At 41.5% G+C, this 25,998-nt stretch overlaps 1 protein-coding gene across 3 annotated transcripts in view; it reads left to right on the top strand.

The window, feature by feature from the left end:
* The first annotated feature begins 3,190 nt into the window (after window positions 1-3,190).
* The window catches only part of LOC143299945 (host cell factor 1-like), a 33,663-nt gene continuing 10,855 nt past the window's right edge, over window positions 3,191-25,998 (top strand). Inside the window, exons 1-12 of one of the 3 annotated variants that reach the window (XM_076613485.1) lie at window positions 3,191-3,358; window positions 6,076-6,297; window positions 9,291-9,378; window positions 10,167-10,375; window positions 10,986-11,177; window positions 13,747-13,892; window positions 16,166-16,199; window positions 16,911-17,168; window positions 17,891-17,959; window positions 23,402-23,523; window positions 24,391-24,571; window positions 24,826-25,013. In XM_076613485.1, coding sequence (XP_076469600.1) covers window positions 3,199-3,358; window positions 6,076-6,297; window positions 9,291-9,378; window positions 10,167-10,375; window positions 10,986-11,177; window positions 13,747-13,892; window positions 16,166-16,199; window positions 16,911-17,168; window positions 17,891-17,959; window positions 23,402-23,523; window positions 24,391-24,571; window positions 24,826-25,013 — 1,869 coding nt within the window. In that variant the 5' untranslated portion in view covers window positions 3,191-3,198. Of the gene's footprint in view, window positions 3,359-6,075; window positions 6,298-9,290; window positions 9,379-10,166; window positions 10,376-10,985; window positions 11,178-13,746; window positions 13,893-16,165; window positions 16,200-16,910; window positions 17,169-17,887; window positions 17,960-23,401; window positions 23,524-24,390; window positions 24,572-24,825; window positions 25,014-25,998 lie in introns of all 3 variants that reach the window. The other 2 variants (XM_076613484.1, XM_076613486.1) reach the window with 2 other exon arrangements.

Here is a 25,998-nt window from a genome sequence, read left to right as displayed (position 1 = left end):
TAAACCTTTGAAGACCCTGCATGTAGGAAAAGAACAGTGAATAAAAATGCTGGCTTGTCACTGTGGACTCAGTGGCCGGCCCCTGCCTGAAGCCGGGATGCCAAGAAAAGGAGCCTCGGCAACTGTAGCTGGTCGGAGTTCCATAGGTTCCTAGATTTTTGTTGCCACGTGGAATGCTCGGTATTTTGAGTCACGTTGAAGATAGAGAGATCGAGCTAGCACACCCACTGAACAAAGCAACCTTCACTGGACCAGCCCAAGCCCTGAACAACTTGACCTTGGGCTTTTTGCCAAAACTAAAAGCCGTTCCAGTGACTCAAGCCGCTGGATCGAGCTACCTTCAGTAGATGTAATTTACTCCAATAGAAAGTCTGACAGATCTCTAACGATCAAAGATAATTAATTATGATCACTAGATGGACTGAGAACACAAGTAGATACTGCGGAGGAAGTGGGGCTGGATTGGACACACCCTCAGGAAGCCAGCGTCCAGCATCACACGCCAAGCCCTGACCTCAGTGGAACCCGCAGGGAAAGAGGAAGAGAGGCCGGCCTCGGAACAGCTGGAAGCGAGACACTGAGGCAGAACTGAAGCAGCAAGGGACCAATTGGACTAGAATGGCCAGAACAGAGTGCGATGGCGAGGGGTCGTCGATGGCCTACACTCCACCGGGAGCGATGGGCATAATGAATGAAATGAGATGGAGAACTTGACAGGAAAAGGAATGTCAGAGTGTTGAAGTGAAGTTTGATTTGTGTCACACTGAACAAATCCTTCGTCAGTAGAATTACAACTGATAAACTGTGAGCATTAACAGAACTCGACACTAATTTTATTAGTTTTTACTAATTTGGTCAGTGTTATAATTATACCGATATAATGCAAAATCTTGCTACCCGACTTGTCCTCAGAAAGAAAATATCTGAGCACGTCAGCCGACAGTCATGGTCACTCTTCTCGGTCTTGCAACATCTCTGTATTTGCCTCCCTATGATCTCGCATAAAATAAAGTACAAGAACAGCACTCTGTGTTACTGATAAATCTATAAACAAAATCTGCCACGTCCTGATCAGTCTCTGTAGCTGCCCTCACTTATACACCACATCTCGCTCTCAACTGACGAACAACTCATGCAATGATCTATTTTTAGCCGATCAGTGCGAACCGGCAACTTCAGACCCGCTCTGTTTCCGTATACTACACACACACACACACACAACACACACACACACACACACACACACACACACACACACATATATATATATATATATATATAATATACCCAGACATAGGTCGTTAAACTCCAACAACACACAGACACTAGAACACTGAGAAATGAGTGTCTATGACCCAGATTTCAAACACACCACTGACAGTCGGCCGCAAGCTCTTTCTCTAGCTGCCTCATTGGAGCTTGCACTTTAAACTGAACTAGCTTCCTCTTTCGCTTTAGACGTCACTGAGGTCTCTGCACTCAGTCAGCTCTTTCAACCTGAAGTCTGGCCTTAAAACCAACCACTTCCCAAAATGACCCCCCTCCCACACCACACACACCTGCCCCTCCCTCCACTGCCTCTTCCTTGCCTTCGTCAGTTTCCCCACTGACCGAGCATTGTAGGCCTCTTTACATAGTCAGTGTCTTATTGTTACCATGTTTATGCCTTTAAGTAGTATTGTGTACGCATGTTATGACTGTATGTAGTATTGTGTACTCCGGCAGTACATGCTATGACACTATGAAAAATGTAGCATTGTGCAGTGTAGACCCTGCGGTTCCAGGGCGCGGACTGGTTGAGAAAAAAAAAAAGCGCGCCAGTGCTTATCTATTATCCTCGAAAATAAAGAATTTTCCCTTGTCTTGTCTTGTCTTGTTTACCCCCTTTGTCTTTGTGAATTAGAGCGATGCTATTACGGGTTGACTGGTATGTTAGCACTTCAGTTGATTTGCCACCGGGCCTGTCTCTGCACAACTGAAGATTGATTGATTGATGATTATTTCATAATAATAATTATTATCATTACTATTATTTGTAAAGAAGGAAATAATTATTACATGATACACAGAAGGAGAGAAAAGAAAGGCAGTCTAACGTCAGTTTCATCTGCTAGGTTGACTGCTTACAGCCTTTTTTCATGTCATTCATCCTAGCGGCTGAGTTTTTCTCCTTGTCATCAGCCGCTGTTGTTGTTATGATCACATCAATGCAGTATCAGGCAGTGTTTAATGATAAATCAGTTAGTCTGTCCCCTTATCACTTGTCTTGGTTCAATGCAGAGACAACGACGGCCGTGAAAAGCCGCCGCAGATCATTCAGTCTTCTGAACAGAAGTATCAACTTAAAACTTCATTCAGTCTGTTGCTCACCCCCATTTTTTGGGGTGTGGTTGTCGTTGTTTTCATAGCCGTGTTCACTATTTCACTTTGTTAAAAAACTATCTTTAGGTCTAATCGGTATCTAAGATATATCTATTGTCAGTTATTGTCTTGTAATAATAAGTTATTTTGACAATTCTTATCATTATTATGACTTTCATTTTCGATTTCAGATCTCGTAGAATTTGATCTGCGTCTTTACTGCATTCCGGACTGATGATAAACTATGCTCCCCCTTTGTTTGTTTGGAATACTGCCGCTCTACCTTTGAAATGGTCTTTGCATATTAATTTTGTTTCTTTTGGAATTATCAGAAAATGGCGGACAGGCTGCAGCTGTGCTGGTCGGGGTTTCTCTCCGGGAAGCGCTTCGCTCGCCGGGGTGGTCCAGCCTAGACACTGCGAAATAAAGGTCCTTTTTAATATTGAATATTTTTTTTAGCTAGTGCCTTTTCCTGCAGATCCATCATAGTGTGACAGAAAAATCAAAATGTGATTGTGGTCACAACACGGAAGGAAGGAAGGAATTGTTTGTCGTTGCTAAACAGTTATCGTTCTTGGACCATCATTCTTCAATCAGTGTCGTAACTTTCCGGCGTTGTCCGGAGAAAAATCGAAAGTGCATCAATATGTATAAGAATTTGTTTTAAAGCAGTTAGTAGTATGTATAACTTACCTAAGCAATACCACCGGAAACGTTGTTGATTTAAAAAATGAAATATGTTTTGATTTTTACAAACACGCCTACACAAGTCACGTGACCTGCGAAAAATTATTCCGACATCCGGGCGTTTCGGCGTTATCTTAGCAGCTACACAAAATGGCGGCTCCCATACTAAAGTGGAAGCGTGTTACAAACTCAACAGGGCCATGTCCAAGGCCTCGTCACGGTCATCGAGCTGTTGCAATAAAAGAATTGATGATTGTGTTTGGTGGTGGTAACGAAGGAATCGTTGACGAACTTCATGTGTTCAATACTAGTAAGTGCAAATATTCCTCTTGTATATTTCTGTTTGTTTTGATCCAAGATGGCGCCCTTTATGGTGTCAACGAGAAAAGCCGTTGTGCGTTTCATATCGATGTGCATGTACTTCCACTGAGAGAAAAACGAAACAGTCACAGTATGTTTTAAGATTGATACCAGTTTTGAATTTTTGTGTATGTTTGTAATCTGAAATTTAAACGCAATGTGCATGGACACAAACTGTTTTCAAAGATGGCGGCGCCCAGATTTGTTTTGATGATGAAAATTATTTTATGCATACCTAAAATCAAAGCATTAACCACAATGGAAAAATTCAGCATAGCATGGGCTTTAGTCAGTAAGTAACATTTAGTTTGTGTGATCAAATTTGCTTGCATACTTTAGCATGTACATGGTGTTGTCGGCTTGAATCGGCGTGTGACCGAATTGGCGGCCATTACCTCTGTGGTCTCTATTTACATATCGCAACTGCGAGATTAGTTGTTCCCAATGTCTACGACATTATAATTTCATGACTTTTTACAGTATGTGCAATATATAACGACCGATGAAAAGTATTGGCATAAAAAAATAAAAACCATCTCTTTTCATGTTTAAGTTAAGCACTTGTATATTTTATGTTAATTTTCATGGCTTAGCGCCATCTGTTACGAAAGTAACAAGGGAATGAACCACGTCTACTCTTTTCGTTGGGAGCGCCAACAAGTTTCAGTTTCAATCGGAAGTATGTTTGTGACGTAGTCTCCACTTGTTATTCTTATTTTATTTTTGAAAAATACTTGGAGTGTTAAAAAAACATTTTTATTTCCAAATATTAGAATTTAAACTCGCTTTTGATTAACCCTTTCAGCCCTAATCTTTAAGTTGAACACGCCACATTTTTTCCAGCACTGTTTCCTTTGCAGCCAGATTATTTTCTGTGACTGACTTTGAGTATGAAACTACCTGCATACATACACCTGTAACTTGCATTTAAACAGTTAGCATTGATGTGAAATTTTGTTTGTGGTTTGGGTAAACATTGAAGATCCTGCAGAAATAGTTTACATGCTTTATGAATTATAGGTTAGTCTTTGAGTGGTAAAATTTAAATCTGTAGATCAATTAAAATTATTTAGAAACAACAAAGTGCATTAGTCATTCAGTGTTACTTGTAAGTTTGAGCAGGGAAGTGCATGTACATTTTCCCTACCTTATTCTTGAAGCATGGTCTTGGTTCTCAGATATGACACTTCAGAACCATGGCATTTCAATCAATGAATTATAAAATGATCATTTTGTAAGGTTATCTTAAAAAAAAAAAAGAAGCTTAATTTGAGCCAGGTTGATATCACGCCAAATGTGAACGCAATATGCATTAGAGTATTAAGACATTTTTTTTTCTCCTGGCCTGCATATTTTATTATCAAGTTGTTTCTATTACAAGTAGGTCAACCACATTGGCGGTAAAAAGAGAAAAAAAAAATCTGCATCCAATTAACTTTCATGGATTATCGCTGCACCTGCCATTTCCAAAAACTCGACCAGCCAGTCATGAAAATCCACTCAGCACGCGGTTTTTGTCATTATCGAACTGTCCAAGATCCCCACATTCACATTCACAATCACATCACCACAATCATCCATTTGTCAAAGATATTCTGGCAGAAAAACCTTCATATTCATCGCTAGATTCATCGTTGAGGAAGTATTAAAAAATCTCTTAAAACTGCGAATGTGCCATTTTAACTCGCATCAGAAATTCACACACATGAAAAAAAAAATCGTAAAACGTGAGAGAACTCCAGCAAAATCAACCACATGAAAAGCAAATGTTTGAAGCCTCGTTCTGAAACTGGATGCATGCCTAATAGAGGGTCAAGGTGGTGAGAAATTGTATAATATATATCATTATGTGATATAATATCAGTGCGAAATTTGAACACCCTAAGCTGGTCGTCAGCTGTTGCCCTTGGCTGCTAGGTATGTTGCATACATGCTTTAATCAAAACCTATATGTTTTCATACATTTATTTATTATGTATAAAAAGCATAACATTAAATACATGACATTGTTGATTACATCATTATTCCAGTGATTTGATATCATTGCCATTTTGGTTTATCATTGTTTTCAGTTGAAGTGATTTGATGTTTTTGTTTTTACCAATTTTAGTCAGCTCAATGACAAACGGTATTCCACAAATGTTAAACATTGATTCTCATTTGTCCCTCTTTCTCTCTATTCCTATATACGCACTAGAGTCTAAAGTCTGCCCTGCCCAGGAAGACGGCCTGTTGTGCAAATGACTCTGTGTTTTAAAGCGTTCAGAATAGGGTAGGTGCTATAGTATATTATATATAAATATCCTTATCAATATCATATCATATAATATATTTGTATGCATCTGTCTTCTGTGTCAGTGTGTGTCTCTCAAAACGACAGATTTGTAAGTTTACCAGTGTGCTGATATCTCCATCACAGGAAAATAAAGATTCATTCATACATTTTCTCTCTGTCTCGCTCTCTCTCTCTCTCTCTCTCTCTCTCTCTCTCTCTCTCTCTCTCTCTATCTGTCTCTGACTCTCTCTATGTCTCATACACACACATTCTCTATCTATCTCTATCTGTCTCTGACTCTCTCTGTGTCTCTCTCACACACACACACACACACATTGACCATGAATAAAAGAGAAAGAAAGATCAGACAAATCACTTTTCTGTGTTTCCAGTCACTAACCAGTGGTTTGTGCCGGCTGTGAGGGGTGACATCCCTCCTGGGTGTGCTGCCTATGGGTTCATTTGTGATGGCACTCGCATTCTGGTGTTTGGCGGCATGGTGGAGTACGGGAAATACTCCAATGAGCTGTACGAGCTGCAGGCTAGTCGCTGGGAGTGGAAACGACTCAAACCCAAACCACCCAAGAACAGTGCTCCTCCTTGTCCTCGCCTGGGTGGGTAGTGTGTGCCCGTGTGTGTGTGTGTGTGTGTGTTTGCGTGTGTTTGTGGGCGTTAGGGGTTAGGGTGCACGGGAGGGGTAGTACCTCTAGAGGGGGGGTTTGTCACGCTCTTCCGGGAGTGGTTCGTCCTCTATTGGTCCCCACCGGCACCCAGCTCTCACCTATGGGTCCTAGAAGCTGCTAGCATACGGCAGCGCCCAACCCCCGGGCAACGGCTTTGATAGGCTGGCTAAACTAGGTGAGGGTAGCCGATGGGTCTCAAACCCTCGGTGAGTTAGGGCTGGATCTGGCGGACTCTGCGGAAGAAGCCTTCATGGTCCAACAGAGAGGAAGGCAGCTGCAGCAGAGCACTGCGGAGTGCTGAGGGCAGGATGAGGCACATAGGACATCCTGGTCATCCACTGCATCTGTTTCCATCTCCAGTCGTCTTGACCTCATCTTGCCACTTGATACAGATGGTCTCGGACAAGAGAGTGAAGTCGACGGTGTGCAACTCCTCCTCACTATAAACAAAGTCATCGCGCAAGTCATCAGTCATCCTTCATCCCATACCATCATTTTCCCCAAGCCCTGTGGCGACAGGCGAGCGACGAAGCGACAGGTGTGGGTACACTGGCAGTCGTAGCTGTGGATCTGCACACAGGCAGCTCAGGCCACAGGGTCGTTTTTCACCGACTGGAGCAGCGGTGGAGATCGGCAGCCCCCTGAGCGACTGAGCAGCCCTCTTCAGGACAGCACTGCTCACCTCCATGACATGAGGAAGGGGCTAGAAAAGGTGCCCTAAACATTGCCTGCTCCACACCACCCTAGTCAGCATACCGCGGCTGATGGGGACCCTACTCAAGCGGTCGACACACAAAGGAAAGAAAGAAGAAAACAAGGAGCACCCCATTGACCATTGCCGCATGGAACATGCGTACGCTTCTGGACAGAGGCGACTCAGACAGACCACAGAGACACACAGCACTCATTGCTAGTGAACTAGCCAGGTACAACATCGACATCGCTGCCTTAAGTGAGACCAGACTGGCAGAAGAAGGCGAACTCTGTGAGCGAGGCGCAGGCTACACCTTCTTTTGGAGTGGTCACGGACCTGAAGAGAGACGTGAGGCTGGAGTTGGCTTTGCAGTGAAGACAACCCTTCGGCAGACTCCAGAAGAACGTTTGGAACAGGAGAGGCATCACCCTGGAGACGAAGCTCAAAGTATACAAGGCCATAGTTCTCACCACACTGCTCTATGGATGTGAATCATGGACGGTCTACAAACGCCACTTCCACACCACCAGCCTCAGAAAACTTCTCGGCATAAAGTGGCAAGAGAAGATCCCTGACACAGGTGCTCACTCTTGCAAACTTGCCCAGCATCTACACCATCTTGATGCAGGCCCAGCTGCGCTGGGCAGGCCATGTAGTTCACATGCCAGACCACCGGCTCCCCAAGAAACTGCTATACGGCAAACTCCAGCATGGCAAGCGCTCCCATGGAGGCCAAAAGAAGCGCTTCAAAGACACTCTGAAAGCTTCTCTGAAGGCCTTCAACATCAGCCACGACACATGGGAGCTGAATGTAATGGACAGACCAAAGTGGCGTTCAGCTGTCCACAAAGGCGCCAAATCCTGTGAGGCCAACAGAATCGCTGCAGCAGAGCAACGCAGACAGGCCAGGAAAATCAGTGCCAGAAAGTCCCCGACAGCCGCCGCCATCCCCTGTCCACACTGAGTCAGAGCCTTCCAGGCGCGAATTGGCCTGACCAGTCATCTGCGCACCCACAGAGCCCAACCCATCCACCCCCAGGATGACTAGATGGTCCTCGTTGATCCCGACGGACGAACCACGGGTGTTTGTGAATGTAGTTTGTGTTGCATTTGTATTTGTTTCTTTTTGTCACATCTTATTTCTGTGTGTTTTGTAACTTGTAAAAGTTGCATTTGAATATGTTTGATACATGGAAATATGTATGACAAATAACACAAATTTATGTTCATTACTTTTTGTCACACGTATTTCTGTGTATAAAACTTGAATTGCTCTTTCTGAGGAGGGGGCCTCACCACAGTAGAGCACTATGTGTGTGTGTGTGAAGTGAAAGAAATAAAAGGATACTAACTTTTTCCAGTGTGTTGGAGGAGTTTGAATTAGTAGTTTTTCTTATTCATTCATTGTTTAGTATGCTTGATAGGGGCAAATAATGGTTTAATGGAGTAATTGATAGGGGCAAATAATGGTTTAATGGAGTAATTGATAGGGGCAAATAATGGTTTAATGGAGTAAGTCGAAAAAGTTGGTGTCGATGTACCTGACCAGTACCCCTCCATTAAGCAAATGAGTCGTAGTTGGGAATTTTAATTGTTGTTATGTCATTGTTATATTTTGATAGGTATATTTTGACGGGCGCAATAGCCGAATGGTGCAAGCGTTGGACTTTAAATCTGAGAGTCCCAGGTTCGAATCTTGGTGATGGCACCTGGTGGGTAAAGGGTGGAGATTTTTCTGATCTCCCAGGTCAATATATGTGCAGACGTGCTAGTGTCTGAACCCCCTTTGTGTGTATATGCACGCAGAAGATCAAATACGCAAGTTAACCTGTAATCCATGTCAACGTTTAGTGGGTTATGGAAACAAGAACATACCCAGCATGCACACCCCTAAAATTGGAGTATGGTTGCCTACATGGCAGGGTATTAAAAAAAGAAAAAGGTCATACACATAAAACGTTACATGTGTGTTTGAGTGTGTGTACATGTGTGTCTGAGTCGGCTCTACCCAGGTAGGCAGGCTGTTGTGCAAATGACCGCATGTTTGTAAAGCGCTTAGAGCTTGGTCTCCGACCGAAGATAGGCGCTATATATATATATCCATATCAGTCAAACAATATGTAATATGTTAAATGGCATATGTTATTAAGAAGTAATATGTAATTTGATTTATTTACAATTTTGTGTCAAGCACATGCAGTTGGAAAAAAAATGACTTTTTTGGTTTCAGGTCACAGCTTTACACTCTTGGGGAACAAAGCTTACTTGTTTGGAGGACTTGCCAATGACAGTGAAGATCCCAAAAATAACATCCCCAGGTGAGAATTATTAAATCCGTGTGTGTGTGTGTGTGTGTTAAGTTGAAAACTTCTACTTTTTCTGGAAATCAACCCAGGCAAGATGTTAGTTGTTGACAAAACCCATCTAGCCATCATGTTTGAGGGGCAAGATATTGACAAAACCAATGAGGCTATCACCTTTTAGGGGCAAGATGTTAGTTGTTGACAAAACCTTTCTAGCCATCACCTTTGAGGTGCTGTTACACCTGGGTGAAAATGATAACTCTTTCTTATATTTTAGAATAAATATGGCTTTTTTCTCTATTAGTATTAGGCATGTCATGTAGTTGTCTTCTCTTAGAGTAGACCAGTGTTGTTGTAACTGAAATGAATTCAATCAAGTTGAAATCAGACTGGCCTAAAATTAGTAGTACCCAGACTGAATCAGCTCAAGTGACTAAACAGCAAAAATGAATCAGTATGCAAAGATCAGAGAGAGAGAGAGGCTGCTTACATATATACCTCTGCACACTGTTAAGATGTGATTGCGTGCATTTATGTGTGTGTGTGTGTGTGAAAACTGATGAAAATGAAAAAAGAAAAAAAAGTATCAGTTGAAAACAAGAACAACAATGACAGTAAAAAAAAAAATGGAATAAGAAAATATGACCAAGTAGACAAATGGTAAAGTAGGAACTTAATGAAACGAAGATATTTAGCAATATATAATGTGATTGTGTGTGTATGTGTGTGTGACGCCTGCCCTTTTCCATATATACAAAAATAACCAGTTGGTTCAGCCATGTTGAAATTCATTACTGGGTCAGGTACCTGAACGATCTGTACACCCTTGATCTGAAGCCAGCGTCCAACCAAATAGCTTGGGACCTGCCAGTGGTGAATGGAACACCACCACCACCTCGTGAATCTCACACGTGTGTGGCTTATGGAGACAAAGAGGGTCGGAACCCGCGCCTTATTATATATGGTGGCATGAGTGGCTGTCGACTTGGGGACCTGTGGCAATACGATGTTGGTGAGTACAGAATGAAAGAGAGGGCAGCAAAAAAACCCATCTTCCAAGGACGAAAAGAGCAGGTGATATGAACAAAGAGTGAGCTATCTAGGGAAGGCTTTATTGGATCTGGTTAAAGGTTGTGTACAAAAAGAAAGAAATAGGCTAGTCTATGGATTCCTTTTCCAGTTCTTGTTGATGCTTAGGTCTAAGTGACCTTGAATGTCATGAAATATTACATGAAGACATAAAAAAAATGATATAACATGCGTGCTTGTTGCTTCCTTATGCACATGTATATCCATACACACACTCGATTCAGGTACAGACATGGAAAAGAGCCGAACAGGGTGCCTGCACCCCATCATAGGCTGCCAGTTTGATGGTCAGGTGAAATGAAATTTCTCAGCTATAGAGTGATGCCTATCCCCTTGTGTAGATAGTGTTCCACCCAACTGTAAATGTCCCCATGCGTCAGTATTATTCCACCTTATTGCAATGTTGTGCTTGTTCTTATCAGAAGTAGTACCGAGGCCAAAACGAGTAGCCAAGAGTTGAAACTGATCTGTCTTCTGCCAGTGACGTGTGTGTTTTCCCCAGAAACCACGACGTGTGTGTGTGTTTTCCCCAGAAACCACGACATGGACCAAGCCCAACATCTCAGGAATCCCCCCTCTGCCTCGCAGTCTGCACTCCGCCACTGTCATCGGAAACCGCATGTTTGTGTTTGGGGGCTGGGTGCCCCTGGTGATGGATGACGTTAAGGTGGCCACACACGAAAAAGAGTGGAAATGCACCAACACTCTGGCCTCACTCAATCTTGGTAAGATGCTCTGTTGGGAGGGGGGGGGGAGAGAAGTATTGTCAGGTTGAATGTCCCCTTGTAGCAAATTGAATGGCAAGGTTTGTAAGAAGAAGTGTGTGTTTGTTCTGGCAAAAGTGGGTTTTTTTTAATTTATTATCATATGATGATAATAATAATGGACATTTATATAGCGCATTTCCCCACTCCCCTACCCCCACCCACTCACACACATGGAAGCATGTATCAACACAGTACAATGAAAATGAAAAACATTGGTTTAATTTTGAATTTTCTTACCATTGCTAATTACATAGCTAATGAATTATTGGATAATTTTCAGCCTCATTGGAGTGATTGAATAAAATTGATAACTAAATGATGATATTAGTGAAAGGTTTTAACACAATGATATAGCTGTGGTCTGAGAATGCCTTTTTGTTAAACTTTAAAGAAACTTGAATCTCTGTTACATCAGAATTGTTTTCAAGTCATACGCAAATGTGGAGGGAGGAGGGGAAATAAAGGTAGTGGGTGGCTGTGAATGCTCATTTATGCAAAGCTTAACTTTGGTATTTCCTTAGGATTGGAATATGTCTCTGTAACTGACCTTAGTGTAAGATTCAGTACATTCTTAGTTGATGTTAGTTACAGTTTTATTGGTATTTAAAAAAATAATCTTCAGTTTTTGGTTGTTGCTTTATATTCATATGGAAATAAAATAATGTTTTGAACAAAATATGTTAATATAAAACTGCTGAAAAGCAAGACAAAATTGAAAGACTGATGCAGATTTGATGAGATTAGCAGAAGTATTAAGTAAGATAGGAGAGACTTTTATGAGTATGCCTTATTCAGTTTTATGGAGTATTTTAAGGGAAAGGAAGGACATCTTTGTCTCTGTTTGAATATCAAAACTATTTAGAAATAAACGGATAACAGAAATGTATGTGAAGAGTAATAAGATGTTCTTCATGAAGATGTATGATTGTTGTTTTGACCTCTTTTATAAGTTCCAGTGAACAACGTATGGTTGTCAGTCATGTCTGACAAGAGAAGGCAACTGCTGTCATGACTGTCTGGGTTAGCATTTGATAACAGTGGAGAGTGTCTTGCCCAAATTACATTTCCACTCTCTCAGCCAAGAGAGTTATAGGACAACTGGTGTTGGGATGGTTCCCAAAGGCCAACCAGCCCCCAAGGCTGCAGCACTAATATCCAGTGTAAAAGACTGAGCTAAATGAATTCCCGTGGTGGTGGTGTGGTGGTGTGTCCATCAAGATCGATGATGACCATCGTTGTCATCCAGCTGGGGGATGGGGGGAGGGTGGTGGTGGGGTGGGGGGGAGGATGCTCATGAATCTATCTGTGAATGCGCAGATGACTGAATAGTTCAATCTGCGCACGAAATGTTCGCTGACAGTTGGGGCAGACAAAGACAGGCATATCATTGTCAGGGAGCTTGTTTGCCCGTGACTTTCTGGCCTGACTCTTCTGAACAGCTGCTGCAGTCCTGTTGGCCTCGCACAACTTGGCGCCTTTGTGCACAGCAGCGCGCCATTTGTCACGGTCCACTGCAGATTCCTCCCAGGAGTCAGGGTTGATATCAAACGCTTTAAGAGAGACTTTCAGAGTATCTCTGAAGCGCTTCTTCTGACCTCCGTGTGATGTCTTCCCTTGTTGCAGCTCGCCATAGAAGAGCCTTTTGGGCAGCCGATGGTCTGGCATGCGCACCACGTGTCCAGCCCAGCGAAGCTGGGACTGCATCAGGATGGTGAAGATGCTGGGAAGGGTGGCTTTTGCGAGCACCTCTGTGTCTGGGGTCCTGTCTTGCCACTTGATGTTCAGTAGCTTCCTGAGGCATGTTGTGTGGAAGTGGTTCAGCTTCTTGGCATGTCGTTGGTACACTGTCCAAGTTTCGCAGGCGTACAGTAGTGTCGGGAGAACTACTGCTCTGTAGACCTTTAGCTTGGTCTCAAGACTAATGCCTCTTCTGTTCCAGACATTTGCACTGAGTCGGCCAAAAGTTGCGCTTGCTCTTGCAATCCTGACGTTCACTTCATCGTCGATGGTCACGTTTCGTGACAGTGTGCTGCCAAGGTATGTGAACTGCTCCACCGCACTGAGTCTCTGACCGTTGACTGTGATGTTGGGCTCAACGTAGGGTTTCCCTGGGGCTGGCTGATGGAGAACTTCAGTTTTCCTCGTGCTGATGGTAAGGCCGAAGTTCCTGCTGGCAGTGGCAAACTTGTCGACGCTGAGTTGCATGTCAGCTTCAGATCCAGCGTTGAGGGCACAATCATCAGCAAGCAAAATGCAATGGAGAAACCTGTGAACAACACACAGAGCTCTGCAATTATTTTTGACACAATGGACAGTTATAGTAAAATCTTTTTCTTTGTGCAAAGCTGTTTTATTCCACTGTCATACTCACAAATGTAAGTGAAAATGCACTCTTGAAACTGATCCTCAGTTTGCTTGTAGTTTGTGGTATCCCGTTTTCATGATTGTTCTCAGAGGTTTAAATGTAATGAAACAGAGCAGAATCCCTTGAGGTCTTGAGGTCTGACTAAAGGTGTGTGTGTTGCAGAACAAATGGCGTGGGAGGCTCTGGCGATGGAGGTGTATGATGATGCCCTCCCTCGTGCCCGTGCTGGACACTGCTCCGTGGCCATCAACACCAGGCTGTACATCTGGAGCGGGCGGGATGGATACCGCAAGGCATGGAACAACCAGGTGACGACATTTTCATCTATCTACCTGAAGCTGTCTTTCTGTCACTGATGATGATTTCTGAAATGGGTGTGATCATTAGCCAGTCTGTGTACCATAAAATTTGGACTATTGAGCGCATTGTTATATAAGCCACATCCACTGAATTAAAACACAGCAACTGGAATTTATACACATGTAAGTCACACTGGTTTATAAGCCGCAAATGTTGTACATAAAACCAAGTGCAAAAACGTCTGAAAATTAATCACAAAAATTGAGAATTTTGACAGTTATAGAAACTTGTCAGACGCGCAAACCACAAGTTCAGTTTCAAATTCAGTGACAAAGCAACACAAAAATAAAAATACAGCTACATCAAAGACACACACTAACACACACACTAACAATTACTGGTTGTCACATTTATTCATTCATCGTCGTCATCATTTCCATTGAAGGCACTGAAAGCTTCGTCTTAAGTGTCAGAATTGAACAACAGAAGCACAGCTTTTTGACTCACTTGTGTAAACAAAGTGAGTCTATGTTTTAACCCGGTGTTCGGTTGTCTGTGTGTGTGTGTGTGTGTCTGTCTGTCTGTGTGTCCGTGGTAAACTTTAACATTGACATTTTCTCTGCAACTACTTTGTCAGTTGACACCAAATTTGGCATAAAAATAGGAAAAATTCAGTTCTTTCCAGTCATCTTGTTTAAAACAATATTGCGCTTCTGGGATGGGCACAAAAAAATAAAGAATGAAGCCTAATTATATGCAAACTGCATTTACTGTTATATTTATATTTTTTGTATTCTCTAAACTTGGCACTTTGATCTGATATTCTGACCCAACAGCTAGAGCAGTCATTATCATTTTTGGCTCAAACAGGAACTTCTTTTGCTAAGCATGGAAGCTTTATTTATTTTGCAAACGTTTTGGTGCAGATAGAAAAAAAGGGAAATTACTATGTAATGCTAGTGGAGTTAATTTGCTTTAAACTGATCTTTGTCATCTTAAACATTACATTTTGAAACAAGAGAGGCAAGGCCTTCAAGACTCACTTGTGATGCACTTTTAAAAAAAAAATGCAAGCTTTTTATGTATTGAGTATAATTTCAAAATGTAATGTTTAAGATGAGAAAGATCAGTTTAAAGCAAACTAAGTTCCCCAGCAGAGTAATTTCCCTTGTTTTACTGCCTACACCAAAACGTTTGCAATAAATAAAACTTCCACGCTTAGCAAAAAATGATAATAATGATAGATCTTTGGTTGGGTCGAATATCAGATCAAAGTGCCAAGTTTAGATAATACAAAAAATATAAATATAACAGTAAATGCATTATACTCAATACATAAAAAGCTTGGATTTTTTCAAAAGTGTATCACAAGTGAGTCTTGAAGGCCTTGCTTTTCTTGTTCTGCCATATCACTGACCCCTGCCTCGTTTTCACTGTCGGATGAATCCGAGTCTTGCTGGCTAGAGCTGGTGGTCGTCAGCTTCTTTCAAGAGTCCAGCTTTGCGACTTTTTGCAGCGAGAAAGTTCACCCCTTTGCTTTCTCCAACGTCTGATCATGGATTAATTCACTCCAAGTTCATAGGCAGCACTTCAGTTTTCCTTTTCAGTAGTCAGATTGATCTCCTTCAGTTTGAAAGCTGCATCGTAAGCATTGCGTCATGTTTTCGGCATTGTGGAAGTGGTCTGAACATGGGCGATCAGCTGAATGTTTTGTGTGTGAAATGGCTGTGTATAAATTTAGAGAGAAAAAAAGGTAAACAGTTATCAATAGCACACTTTTACAGTGAGTTTTGAATTCATGAAGAGTCAGAACCAGTTTTGAAACATAATGTGAATCCAAACATAGATTGGAGACTGATGGAGACAACTTAATTTGACCTAAACGCAGATAGAACAACTTGCAACATTGGGAAAAATCCATAAACAAGCTGCACTGTTATTTTAGCTGTAGGAGTTGGAGTTTGGGGGAAAGTTGTGGCTAATAGTCGGAACATTGTAGGACAGATGCGAATATTTGGCTAACTGACCTCTGGAAGAATGAAAGATTATCCTGCAAAAATGTCAGCACCTGCCTTTGATGCGAAGCCTGTCACATCAGTGTACATGATAATCAGTCATGGCCAATGAACACATACAATATCATAGCTGTCACATCAGTGTGTATGGCAATGAATCATGGCCAATAAACACATATAATATCATAGCTCTGTCAGTGAAATGTGTGGGGACAGTTGTGTTGATTTAATTCTGACTTCCTTTTTGTGTGTGTGTGCTGAAACAGGTGTGCTTCAAGGACCTTTGGTTCCTGGAAACAGGTAAGTTGTTACTTGTCTACATACATATCATGCAGTTGGTTTTGTGAAAGGTCTTGGGTGTGAATGATTTGAAAATTGGAAATGAAATATTTCTCAGAGTAAACGTGAACTTTGCATTGTTTATATCACATGATATGAGCCAGTTTGCTGTCATTAGTTTTCATTTTTGATTCAAAGGGACAGGAACCTTCTTGTAAGAAATGCCTGTTGGTCCAACATAATGCAAAAATGTTTTGTTGTGTGCATTATACAAAGAGAAAGGAGCTGTGGAGATAGGGAGAATAGAAAAAACTGCACACTGTTTAATTGGTTTTACAATGTTTGTGATAAGGTAATTATGTTGAAGATCTGTCATGTCATTGGGAACTAACTTTTTCTCATTGCACATATTTTCTCATTCAGCATTCTTGGAATGGTGAAGATCCTGTGAAAGATGAATAGCAGTATTCAAACACCAGCCTCATTTTGAGCGTGCGTATATGTGCATCAGAATCCTTTGAAAGATGAATACAGCATTCAAACGCCAGCCTCATTTTGACTCTGTGTGTGTGTGTGCATGCGTCCTTTGAAAGATGAACAGCACTATTGAAACTCCAGTCTCAATTTGAGTGCGTGTGTCAGTGTGCGTGCATGTGTGTCAGAATCCTTTGAAAGATGAATAGCCACTATTCAAACCAGCAGCTTCACTAGTGAGTCTTGTTTGTGCGACAGAAAAACCGCCAGCGCCGTCCCGCGTGCAGCTGGTGAGGGCGAGCACCAACACTCTGGAGGTGTGCTGGGGTGCGGTCAACACTGCTGATGCCTACCTGCTGCAGCTACAAAAGTACGATCTGCCCCCCGCCCAGACTCCTGCCACCACCGCCTCCGGGGCGGTGGCCCCTGTCGGCACCCCCACCGGGACTCCCGTCATGAGGCAGCTGACTCCCGCCCAGCCAGGCACCACCACCGTGCTCCGCCCTGCTGGGGCAGGTAAGGAATGGGATGGGTTTTTTTATTTTTATTTTTTTTATCAGTTTATGGTGTCCTCTTCCAGTATAGTTCATCAGATGAAATTCTAAGGATCACGTATGGAGTTTGACAAAAACTCAGTCTTCAGAAAAGGTAAGTAAAGATGGGTTGCATTAGCTAGGTATGTGGGTTTGTTTGTTTTTTGTGGGTTTTTTTCCTGTTCGAGAGTGAATCCGGAGACTTTTGTATAAATGAAATGATAAAAGAAATGCAAAAAGTGTTATACCCATTGTCACTGTGTGGTCGGTTTTATCACCTCAACCTTCTTCAACATGAAAGGTAGAAACTGGTGTTCAGATTCTTGACTGTTCCTCTTGTCAGGTGGTATCAGTGATATAAATTTTGTAGAAATTTACAATGAAATCATATTGCATATTCTTTTCTGTGGTTTAGCACTTTCAGTTCAGTTGATAGACCGATGGCCTGAAAGTAGATTTATTATATATGAGCTGGTCATGCTTCATTTTTAGTCATAAACAGGATTACAAGTCAGTGATATTAGTGTGGCCAACAGGAAGTAAAAAATGAAGAAAAAAAAGGGAAAAAAAAATCATTAGGGATGATACGCTCTGAGATTAGAGAGAAAAATGACCACAGATGAGGAACTTGACAGAACATGCAATCATGTGTGAAGAGTTATCTGTCATGGGTATTTTGACTGGAGAGTTTGTTAACCTCAGCAGGCTCTGTGCGACCTGTCTTGGGAGCTACTCTCGCCAACCTGGGAATGGCCCAGCCCCAGACCGTTAGAGGTACCGGCCAGTTTTTTCCTTTTTATTTTTTTTTTGCTTGTTGACGTTCAGTGGTGCATGACAACTGGCAGGGATCAGATCAGCTTTAGTTGTGGCCGTGTTGTGGGCTTCCCTTAAATGTGGATGTGGTGATGTTGATGGAATGACGCTGTACTGGAGTCATCATCGTCCGTGGTGACTGCAGATTTATGTTGTGTTGTATTTGTTGGCTTCAGTGTTGCGGGTGTGTGTCCAGCAGACACCCAGGACATTGATTTTAATGTTGGCCAACTTTGATAACCAAAATATAGCTAAGCATGCCTCGGTAGATGGGTTGCTACAGAAGTATCTAACATTGTCATAGGTTGTGTGTTGGATTTAAAAATATATTGCATGGCATGTTCAATTAAGTGTACAAGTAATATATCTAATATTGAAACATACAAAAATGTCATTGAAATAATCAGCTCTTCACAAGTGAAAAAATATCTGTCTATATTAGATTGGTCATATATAATGGGTTGAGTAGGTAGAATGATATGATACACCACGAGAGAGGACAGGCACGGTGGCCAAATGGTTAGAGTGCCGGATTCTTGCCAGAGTTTCCCCAAATTCTGTCCCTGGTTTCAGCACACCTGGTGGGATAAGGGTGGATCTCCCAGGTCCAACATTTGTGCAGACCTGTTCGTGCTTGAACCCCATTCATGAGTATACGCATGCAGATTATAAATATACATGTTCAAGATCCTGTAATCAATGTCAGTGTTTGGGTTATGGCAGCAAGAACATACCGAGCATGCACCCCCCCTGAAAACGGAGTATGGCTGTTTACATGGCAGGGTAAAATAGGAGTGAATGTGGGAGTTGCAGCCCATAAACGAAGCAGAAGAAGAACAAGAGAGGGACAGTTATTTTACTTGCCCTACTTTCCAATATCAGAGTGAATAATCTTACACCTGAACCTTTTTCTTCAAGATTGCTCCTACTATTATTGTATTTTTGTGTTACCAAGCAGCTGAGATGGAACTCTGATGTGGATGCTGCATGTCTTTTCTCTCACTTCGTGAATTGATGGAACAACTCTAGTGCTCAGAAGCTGGAAGTTCACTGGACTTTATTAACATTTATTTATGCTGGAAAGTTGTGTCAGATTTTAGCATCATCACTGAAATGTGTCAGATTTTAATCTCTTACGTAAACTGTCTCTACACTCTGTTGGGGATAGAGGTATAGGTGCAACATAGTAGTTTTGGGAATCAGCTGAATTTAAAAAAAAAAAAAAAAAAAGAGAGAGAGGTTGTGTCTGCAGTTTAACCATGTGCATGGATTAAGTGCATGGACATGCGCGCACACACACACACACACACACACTCATACACTCTCACTCACTCACACACACACACACACACACACACACGTAATACACTTTTTTCTTCCTTTCCCTTGTAACCCCTACTTTCTTGCCCAGACCCTGTCACCTTTACCCATCCATTCACCTTCTACCACGGTAACCACCATCCCAAATGTTAGGATGGATAAATGTGATAATGGTTATAAAGTTTTGTGTCACCAGGCAGGAATGTTTTTTTGTTTTGGTTTTGGTTTTTTTGCTACTTCTGATTGTTGTTTGATTGTTTCTGGTGATTTCGTCAGGTTCCTGTTAAAATAAAAAAAATTCCCCTTTTCTTGTTACATCTTTTATTTGGTTTGATTCTCTTTGTGATGGTGACAGTTTATTTCTGTTCTTGTTTTTTAATGTTGCTGGCATCTTTTGTTATTGCTGTTTTGTGGTCATTATGACTGATCATTGGCTTCTGCAATTTGTACGTTTTTGTACTGCTGTTGTACCTTTTGGTTTTTTAATCAGTTTCTTAATTATCATATGTATTTGTTGTTTTGTCAGTTTATTTATTTTTGTTGTTGTTGCTTTCTTGCCTGTTAGTTGGTGCTTTTTCTTTAGAGAGAAGATTAAAATAAATATATATATATATATATATGTATCATGCATGCTGTATTATTCTGTTTTTATATTCCTTTCTGGTATGGAACTACAGTTATTTTTATCATTCTCTCCTAATTGGGTAATAATCCTGTTTGTCTTCCAGTCTTTAGTCAACAGCTAATTTTGGAATGGAATACATCATGGTGAAATGCAAATGTATGCATTGTGTATTGTATTATTGTATTACTCTTTTTGTCATAAAAGATTTCTCTGTGTGAAATTCGGGCTGCTTTCCCTTAGGAGAGTACTTCACTACAGTGGGAGTGCCACCCTTTTTTTGAATATTTTTTTCTGCCTGCAATTTTATTTGTTTTCCTATCTAAGTGGATTTTCCCAGGGAGAACCCTTTTGTTGCCATGGGTTCTTTTTCGTGCGCTAAGTGCATCCTGCACATGGGACCTTGGTTTATCGTCTCATCTGAATGACTAGCGTCCAGACCACCTCTGTGTAATGGAGGGGGAGAAAATACTGGTGACTGTGGGGATTTGAACCAATGTGCTCGGATTCTCTCGCTTCCTAGGTGGATGCGTTACTTCTAGGGCAACTTTCATATAGTATCATGTATTGATGATGTTATGACAGTTAACCAGAAAGAATGAGCTGGCACTGACATGTTTATTGTGTATTTTTCTCTTCTTTCCAATGTGAGTTTTCAAAACACATTCACACAAGTTGTCTGGACTAATTGGTCAGCTTCACTTTGTATTGCAATGGCTGTCTGTTGGCATCTGGTAGATAATGCTTGTAAAAAGTGTTGGCATGAAGAACTGATAGTTTGTGATGTAATGGAGTTGAACTTAATGCTTGAAGAATGTGGAGGTGACATGGGTGTCACTTTGAATATGGTGCTTTCAGCTGGCTCAGTAATGGTTTTACTGTTTACTGTCCTTATCAAGTCTAAAATCCAAACATAATAAATAACAGGGTGTAGTGCAAGAAACAAGGGCAGATTAGAATATAGAACAGAAGAACAGAGCTTTTCTCAGGCTCGGAAACAACTGACACTGAAAATTGGCAAGAAAAAGTCTTGGAATGATAAAGAAGGCATTGGTAACAGAATATTTATTTTGCCCTGCCAGATGCCTGATGCATTTTGCCCTGCCAGGTGCGTAATTGAAAATAATGTAATCAAGGAAATACTGAACATCCATTTGTTTTTCGTGTGTTTATCAAATTTCTTAATACTGTTTTAAAATGTTTGACTTGCATTGCATGCAGTAGTATCATGAGTGTATCTTGTCTGAACGTTACCTGAATGCATGCAGAACTGTTTGCTTTTGGTAGTTCTACAGTAAATACAGGTTTGGTTTTGTGATAGCTTTTAAACAGTTGATCAGAGGTGAGAACAGTTATGGTGTTGAATATTCTTTTGTCTGCATTCTCTTCTGCGGCTTGGAGTTAAAAATGTAAAACAAGTGAAGTTTTCAAGGATCAGTTTGATAAATGCCTAGGTCTTATTCTAGTTGGAAGAAAAACCTGTAATATTATTGTGTACTTCTCCCAAAAATGTGCTGGTGTGGCCCATAATCCTCATAGTTATGCACTGTTGTTGTTTTTTGGTGTTGATTTTTTGGATTATTTATTATTTGTTATTGTGACTTTTGTGGTGGTAGTCCTTAGTTGTTCATGTATTTTGATTCTGTCATGCTTTCTCCATCTTCTCTCCCCTACTTCTGTAGACTGCATTTTTTTTCTTCTCCCAGTAATTGCTGAATTGTGATAAAGGAATATGTAACTGTTCAACACTGTATCATTTGTCGAGTTCAGCATATTTAAGAACGTTGATCTGGACAATAGAATATCAACCAAGTTGGGTGAGGGTTGGGAGGGGGCTGGGACACTTAAATGATGACTCATCGACTGTCATCAATTGCCAGTGTCTACAGTACCAATGTTCAGTGGCAAAATCAGAATTTCTGCACCTGTGGGTCATGGACTGTATGATATACTTATAATAAACATGATTTGGGGGAAAAAAAATTACTTTCTGTTGACTTCACCTAACAGAACATTAGTGTTTGAAGTGAAAGTTTTCTTCTAACAGCTGATCACATTCCTACTAAATTATCTGGGGTTACTATCTTCAGCAAACTGGATTGTAACAGTGGATTTTTTTTCAAATTCCTTGTCATGGGGACTGCTGACTACATGCATAATATTTTTTGGAAGATACTGTTTCAGATACCTTTCTTTTGGAATCAGTTTAGATCCTGAGGTTTTTCAAAGAGCAATGACCCCTATCCTAGCTAGATTCCATGAGTCATATGTGACACTGACAATGTTATGATCAGTAGAAAAGACAGCGAGGAACATGACAGCTGACTTCAAATGGCCCATCAAAGATTTAAAGATGTGTGAGTGGTTTTGAACAAGAAATGTGTTTTTTCAGTGAATACCATCAAATTTCTCCGTCACGTTGTTTGAAATGATAGAATTCAAGTGGACCGAAAAAAGAAAAAAAAATCTACAGAGAACACAGAATGTTGCAAAAGTACACAGATTGTTGGGTATGGTCTGTGGAGAAGCATCTGTATGAACTGTGATGCACCAGTTCTCATTCACTACAGTTCCATCAACAGAATGAAACTTTCAGCTGATGCTTCATCGTATGGTTTGGGAGGAGTGGTGCTTCAAAAAGAAGACGTCTTCTATTCATTCAGGTCAATCAGCCTACACACAAGTTGAAGAGGAGGCATTGGCAGACACTTGGAGTTCTGAAAAATTTCTTGATTTGACTTCCAAGTTTCATAATTCAATTTAGACTGACCAAAAGACTTTGCTTGCATGACTAAAAGTCAAACACTTGGATGAGCTGACTCCGTATCTAACGATTCCACATGAGAACAGTGTGTATCTGTTACAAGATGTCACTGATAAAATCCTGAAAAAACCCACTTTTGATAGTAAAACAAATGAATGTAGACAGGAAAATAGGAAAAAAAAAAGCTGGTAGTGCTGCACTGTGGTGATGTGCTCTCCGCAGGGACAGCAGCCCTAATTTCCCACAGTGGTGACAAAGAGCAGTACAATACAATGTAGTCAGAATTCAGGGAAGTGCACTTTGTGTGCTGTATCACCATATAAGTCAGGAAACTACTGTGTTTACTGAAAGCTGTGTTGTTTGTTATGAAGACTTGGGACATTTAAACTGGAAGTGTGTCATACGTACAGGGTGTATTCCAGTGTGTCATATGTACAGGGTGTATTCCAGTGTGTCATACGTACTGGGTGTATTCCAGTGTGTCATACGTACAGGGTGTATTCCAGTGTGTCATATGTACAGGGTGTATTCCAGTGTGTCATACGTACAGGGTGTATTCCAGTGTGTCATATGTACAGGGTGTATTCCAGTGTGTCATACGTACAGGGTGTATTCCACTGTGTCATATGTACAGGGTGTATTCCAGTGTGTCATACGTACAGGGTGTATTCCAACTGACTTTCCGTTTCTGTTTCAGTGACAGCGACACCACGCATCAGAGCCCCAGTGACCTTGACCCCAGGGACCAGCACCATTCGGGTGGCAGGATCCCAGGTCCTCACTCAGGCTACAAAAACAGTCACTACAGTCGCCAGCACTGTAAGTCGGTCTTCTGGGCTGTTATTTTGATACAGGCCTCTCATAGCTGATAGTAGCTTGGGGGCACAAATCTTGTTTTCTACCATTGACTGCTTGTATGTATAGGAGAATACTTCTTTACTGTTTTTCCTTGAAAATTCTGATTTTTTTTTTCTTTTATAAAATGGAAAGCAGGAGAGTTGTGATTGAGGGGAGGTGAGGGGGCATCAAAAGAAAAATAATACAGCTTTTATATTTGCAATCAAACTTTTGGTTCATTTTGTGTGTGTGTGTGTGTGTAATGTCCATGGTAGGTAGTGTCCATGGTGATTTACATGCAGCAAATAAATGACACCTACATTTTACCCGGTAAAAACTTATTCTTCTTTATTTTTAAAGACTTTTCACATGTTTGGAATTAAAGGGGAGGGTGTGGGAGGGGCAGGGGACTGTTGCTGATGCATACTTTAATGTTAATGGCAGATTATTGTAATAATGCACCTTCAGGTCCTGTTGTCCTGTTATTTTAAGTTCACCCCTTCTTTGTAAGCATTAGGAGATTTGGCCATGCCTGGTGTACAGCTGTTCGCTACGTTTAACCTCGTGGCTTTTGTCTGTACCTTCAGTAAATATGAGCTGTCCTGTCATGACGATACTCATATAAGCTCAGAAGGAAAGAGGCAATGACATAAAAACATTCCCAAACTGTACACTGTCCCAGACCTTCCTCTGCAGTCGCTGTGGCTGAACATGTCCATGTCATACAGGCCTCACCAGTCTTGAATGAGACTGCACCAGGCAAGGAAAGCCTTCATAAATCTTTGTTAGCAAAACTACGCCACTATCATGATCACTGAAGTGACACCGGTGTGTGTGTGTGTGTTGCAGGCCAGTGGACAGATGAGCGGCATTGCAGCGCTGGCCGCAGCAGCCGCTGCCACGCAGAAGATTCCTGGCACCGCTGGTGTCACCACCACCCCTGTGTCTGGCATCAAGGTCGTCACCCCCACCATTGTGGCCCCTGGAGGGGTCAAGGTCACACCAGTGTCTGCGGCTCGCCAGGGTCAGGGTAAGTGAACTCTGAGGCTGTGAGGACAAGTCGTTCACATGGATGATTTCCTGTACTTTTTGTGTTGTGGTTTACTCCACTGTCTTCTTTGAAAGAAGTAACAGTCAGCTGTGTACTGAGCAAGTAACTTGAAGCTTGAGATGTGTGGTCATTAAACAGATTTCTTTGATTTAGATACCATTACAAACAAAAGCAAAACCAAACAAGGGAAGAAATTGGTCTTGCATAACGCTGTTTTTTTGTTGTTGCTTCAGCCGTGACAGTGCCAGCCCCTGGCACCCAAACAGTACGAGTGGCACCTCCTGGAGCAACCATTGTGAAGCCTGGCGCAGGCGGCATTGCGGGCAAGCAGATCATCACGGTACACAAGGGTGGAACGGTGACCAACCAGCCACAGATCGTCACTCTGGTGAAAACCACGCAGGGCATGGCTGTGGCCAATGTGAGTCAAGTTTTTAAAGGAATTTATATATATTTTTACCTAACAGAAAATACATGGAAAAAGTGAAAAAAGAATTATTATCATGACATGTCAGTCTTCTTCCCAGACAATGAAAATCTGTTCAACAAAATATTGCAAATTTGTCCAAATATCTTCTGAGATCTCCCTGTGTCCAAGGTGCATGACAGGTGACTACAGTCTTTTTCAGGATCACTCTAATGTTGCATGTCTTTGCAAATCTTCATCGGTACACACACACACTATAAATATGAATAAAGAACTGTTATTATACATTAGTCTCATTTTCCAGCCAAAGAAATTCTGTTAGATAAAACATTGAAAACCTGTCAAAATATCTTCTGTTCTCCCTGTGTCTGAGGTGCATGACAGGTGACTGCAGTCTTTTTTAGGGATGGGAAGAAGATGAACTGCTGTGTCACTGTTCAACTTGATTATGTCTGCTGATTTTTCTGACAGACAGAGGTTGCAATGAGACACATGGTTTCTGATAAGTTTAAAAAAAAAAAAAAAAAAAAAAAAGTCTTGGGGATCCCATGGATTCTTCCCATAATTCTACAGGGACCCTGACTATCTTTAGAGGATCACTCTAATGTTGCAGATTCTGATCAAATCTACATTGGTACACACACACTCAAAGGGCAAGCATATCTTATTTGCTAGTCATAATTAATAAATAAAGAATTGTTTAACTACACATACTTTACCGTGACCCACTAGTGCAGACTCCGGCAGGGAGTCTTATTCCTGTCCTGTGCAAACTACTACCCGCCTATGCGGAGAAAACAAAAGTAGCTTAAGCATCTTTGTGAAGTCATTTTATGGCAGACAAGAATGTTACCTGGAACTATTTTCCTCCACTATCATGTTGTTCTATTCTAGGCTGTATATTTAGTGGGCAGATATTTGTAACCTGCAATCATTTTCCTCCACTGTCGTGCCGTACTGTTGAAGACTAGATATTTAT

The sequence above is a fragment of the Babylonia areolata genome, chromosome 25 (assembly GCF_041734735.1).
Source record: "Babylonia areolata isolate BAREFJ2019XMU chromosome 25, ASM4173473v1, whole genome shotgun sequence".
In the NCBI taxonomy this organism is placed as follows: Eukaryota; Metazoa; Mollusca; class Gastropoda; order Neogastropoda; family Buccinidae; genus Babylonia; species Babylonia areolata.
Note: the sequence above shows the minus strand (reverse complement) of the source record. Positions and strands in the feature narration are given on the sequence as shown.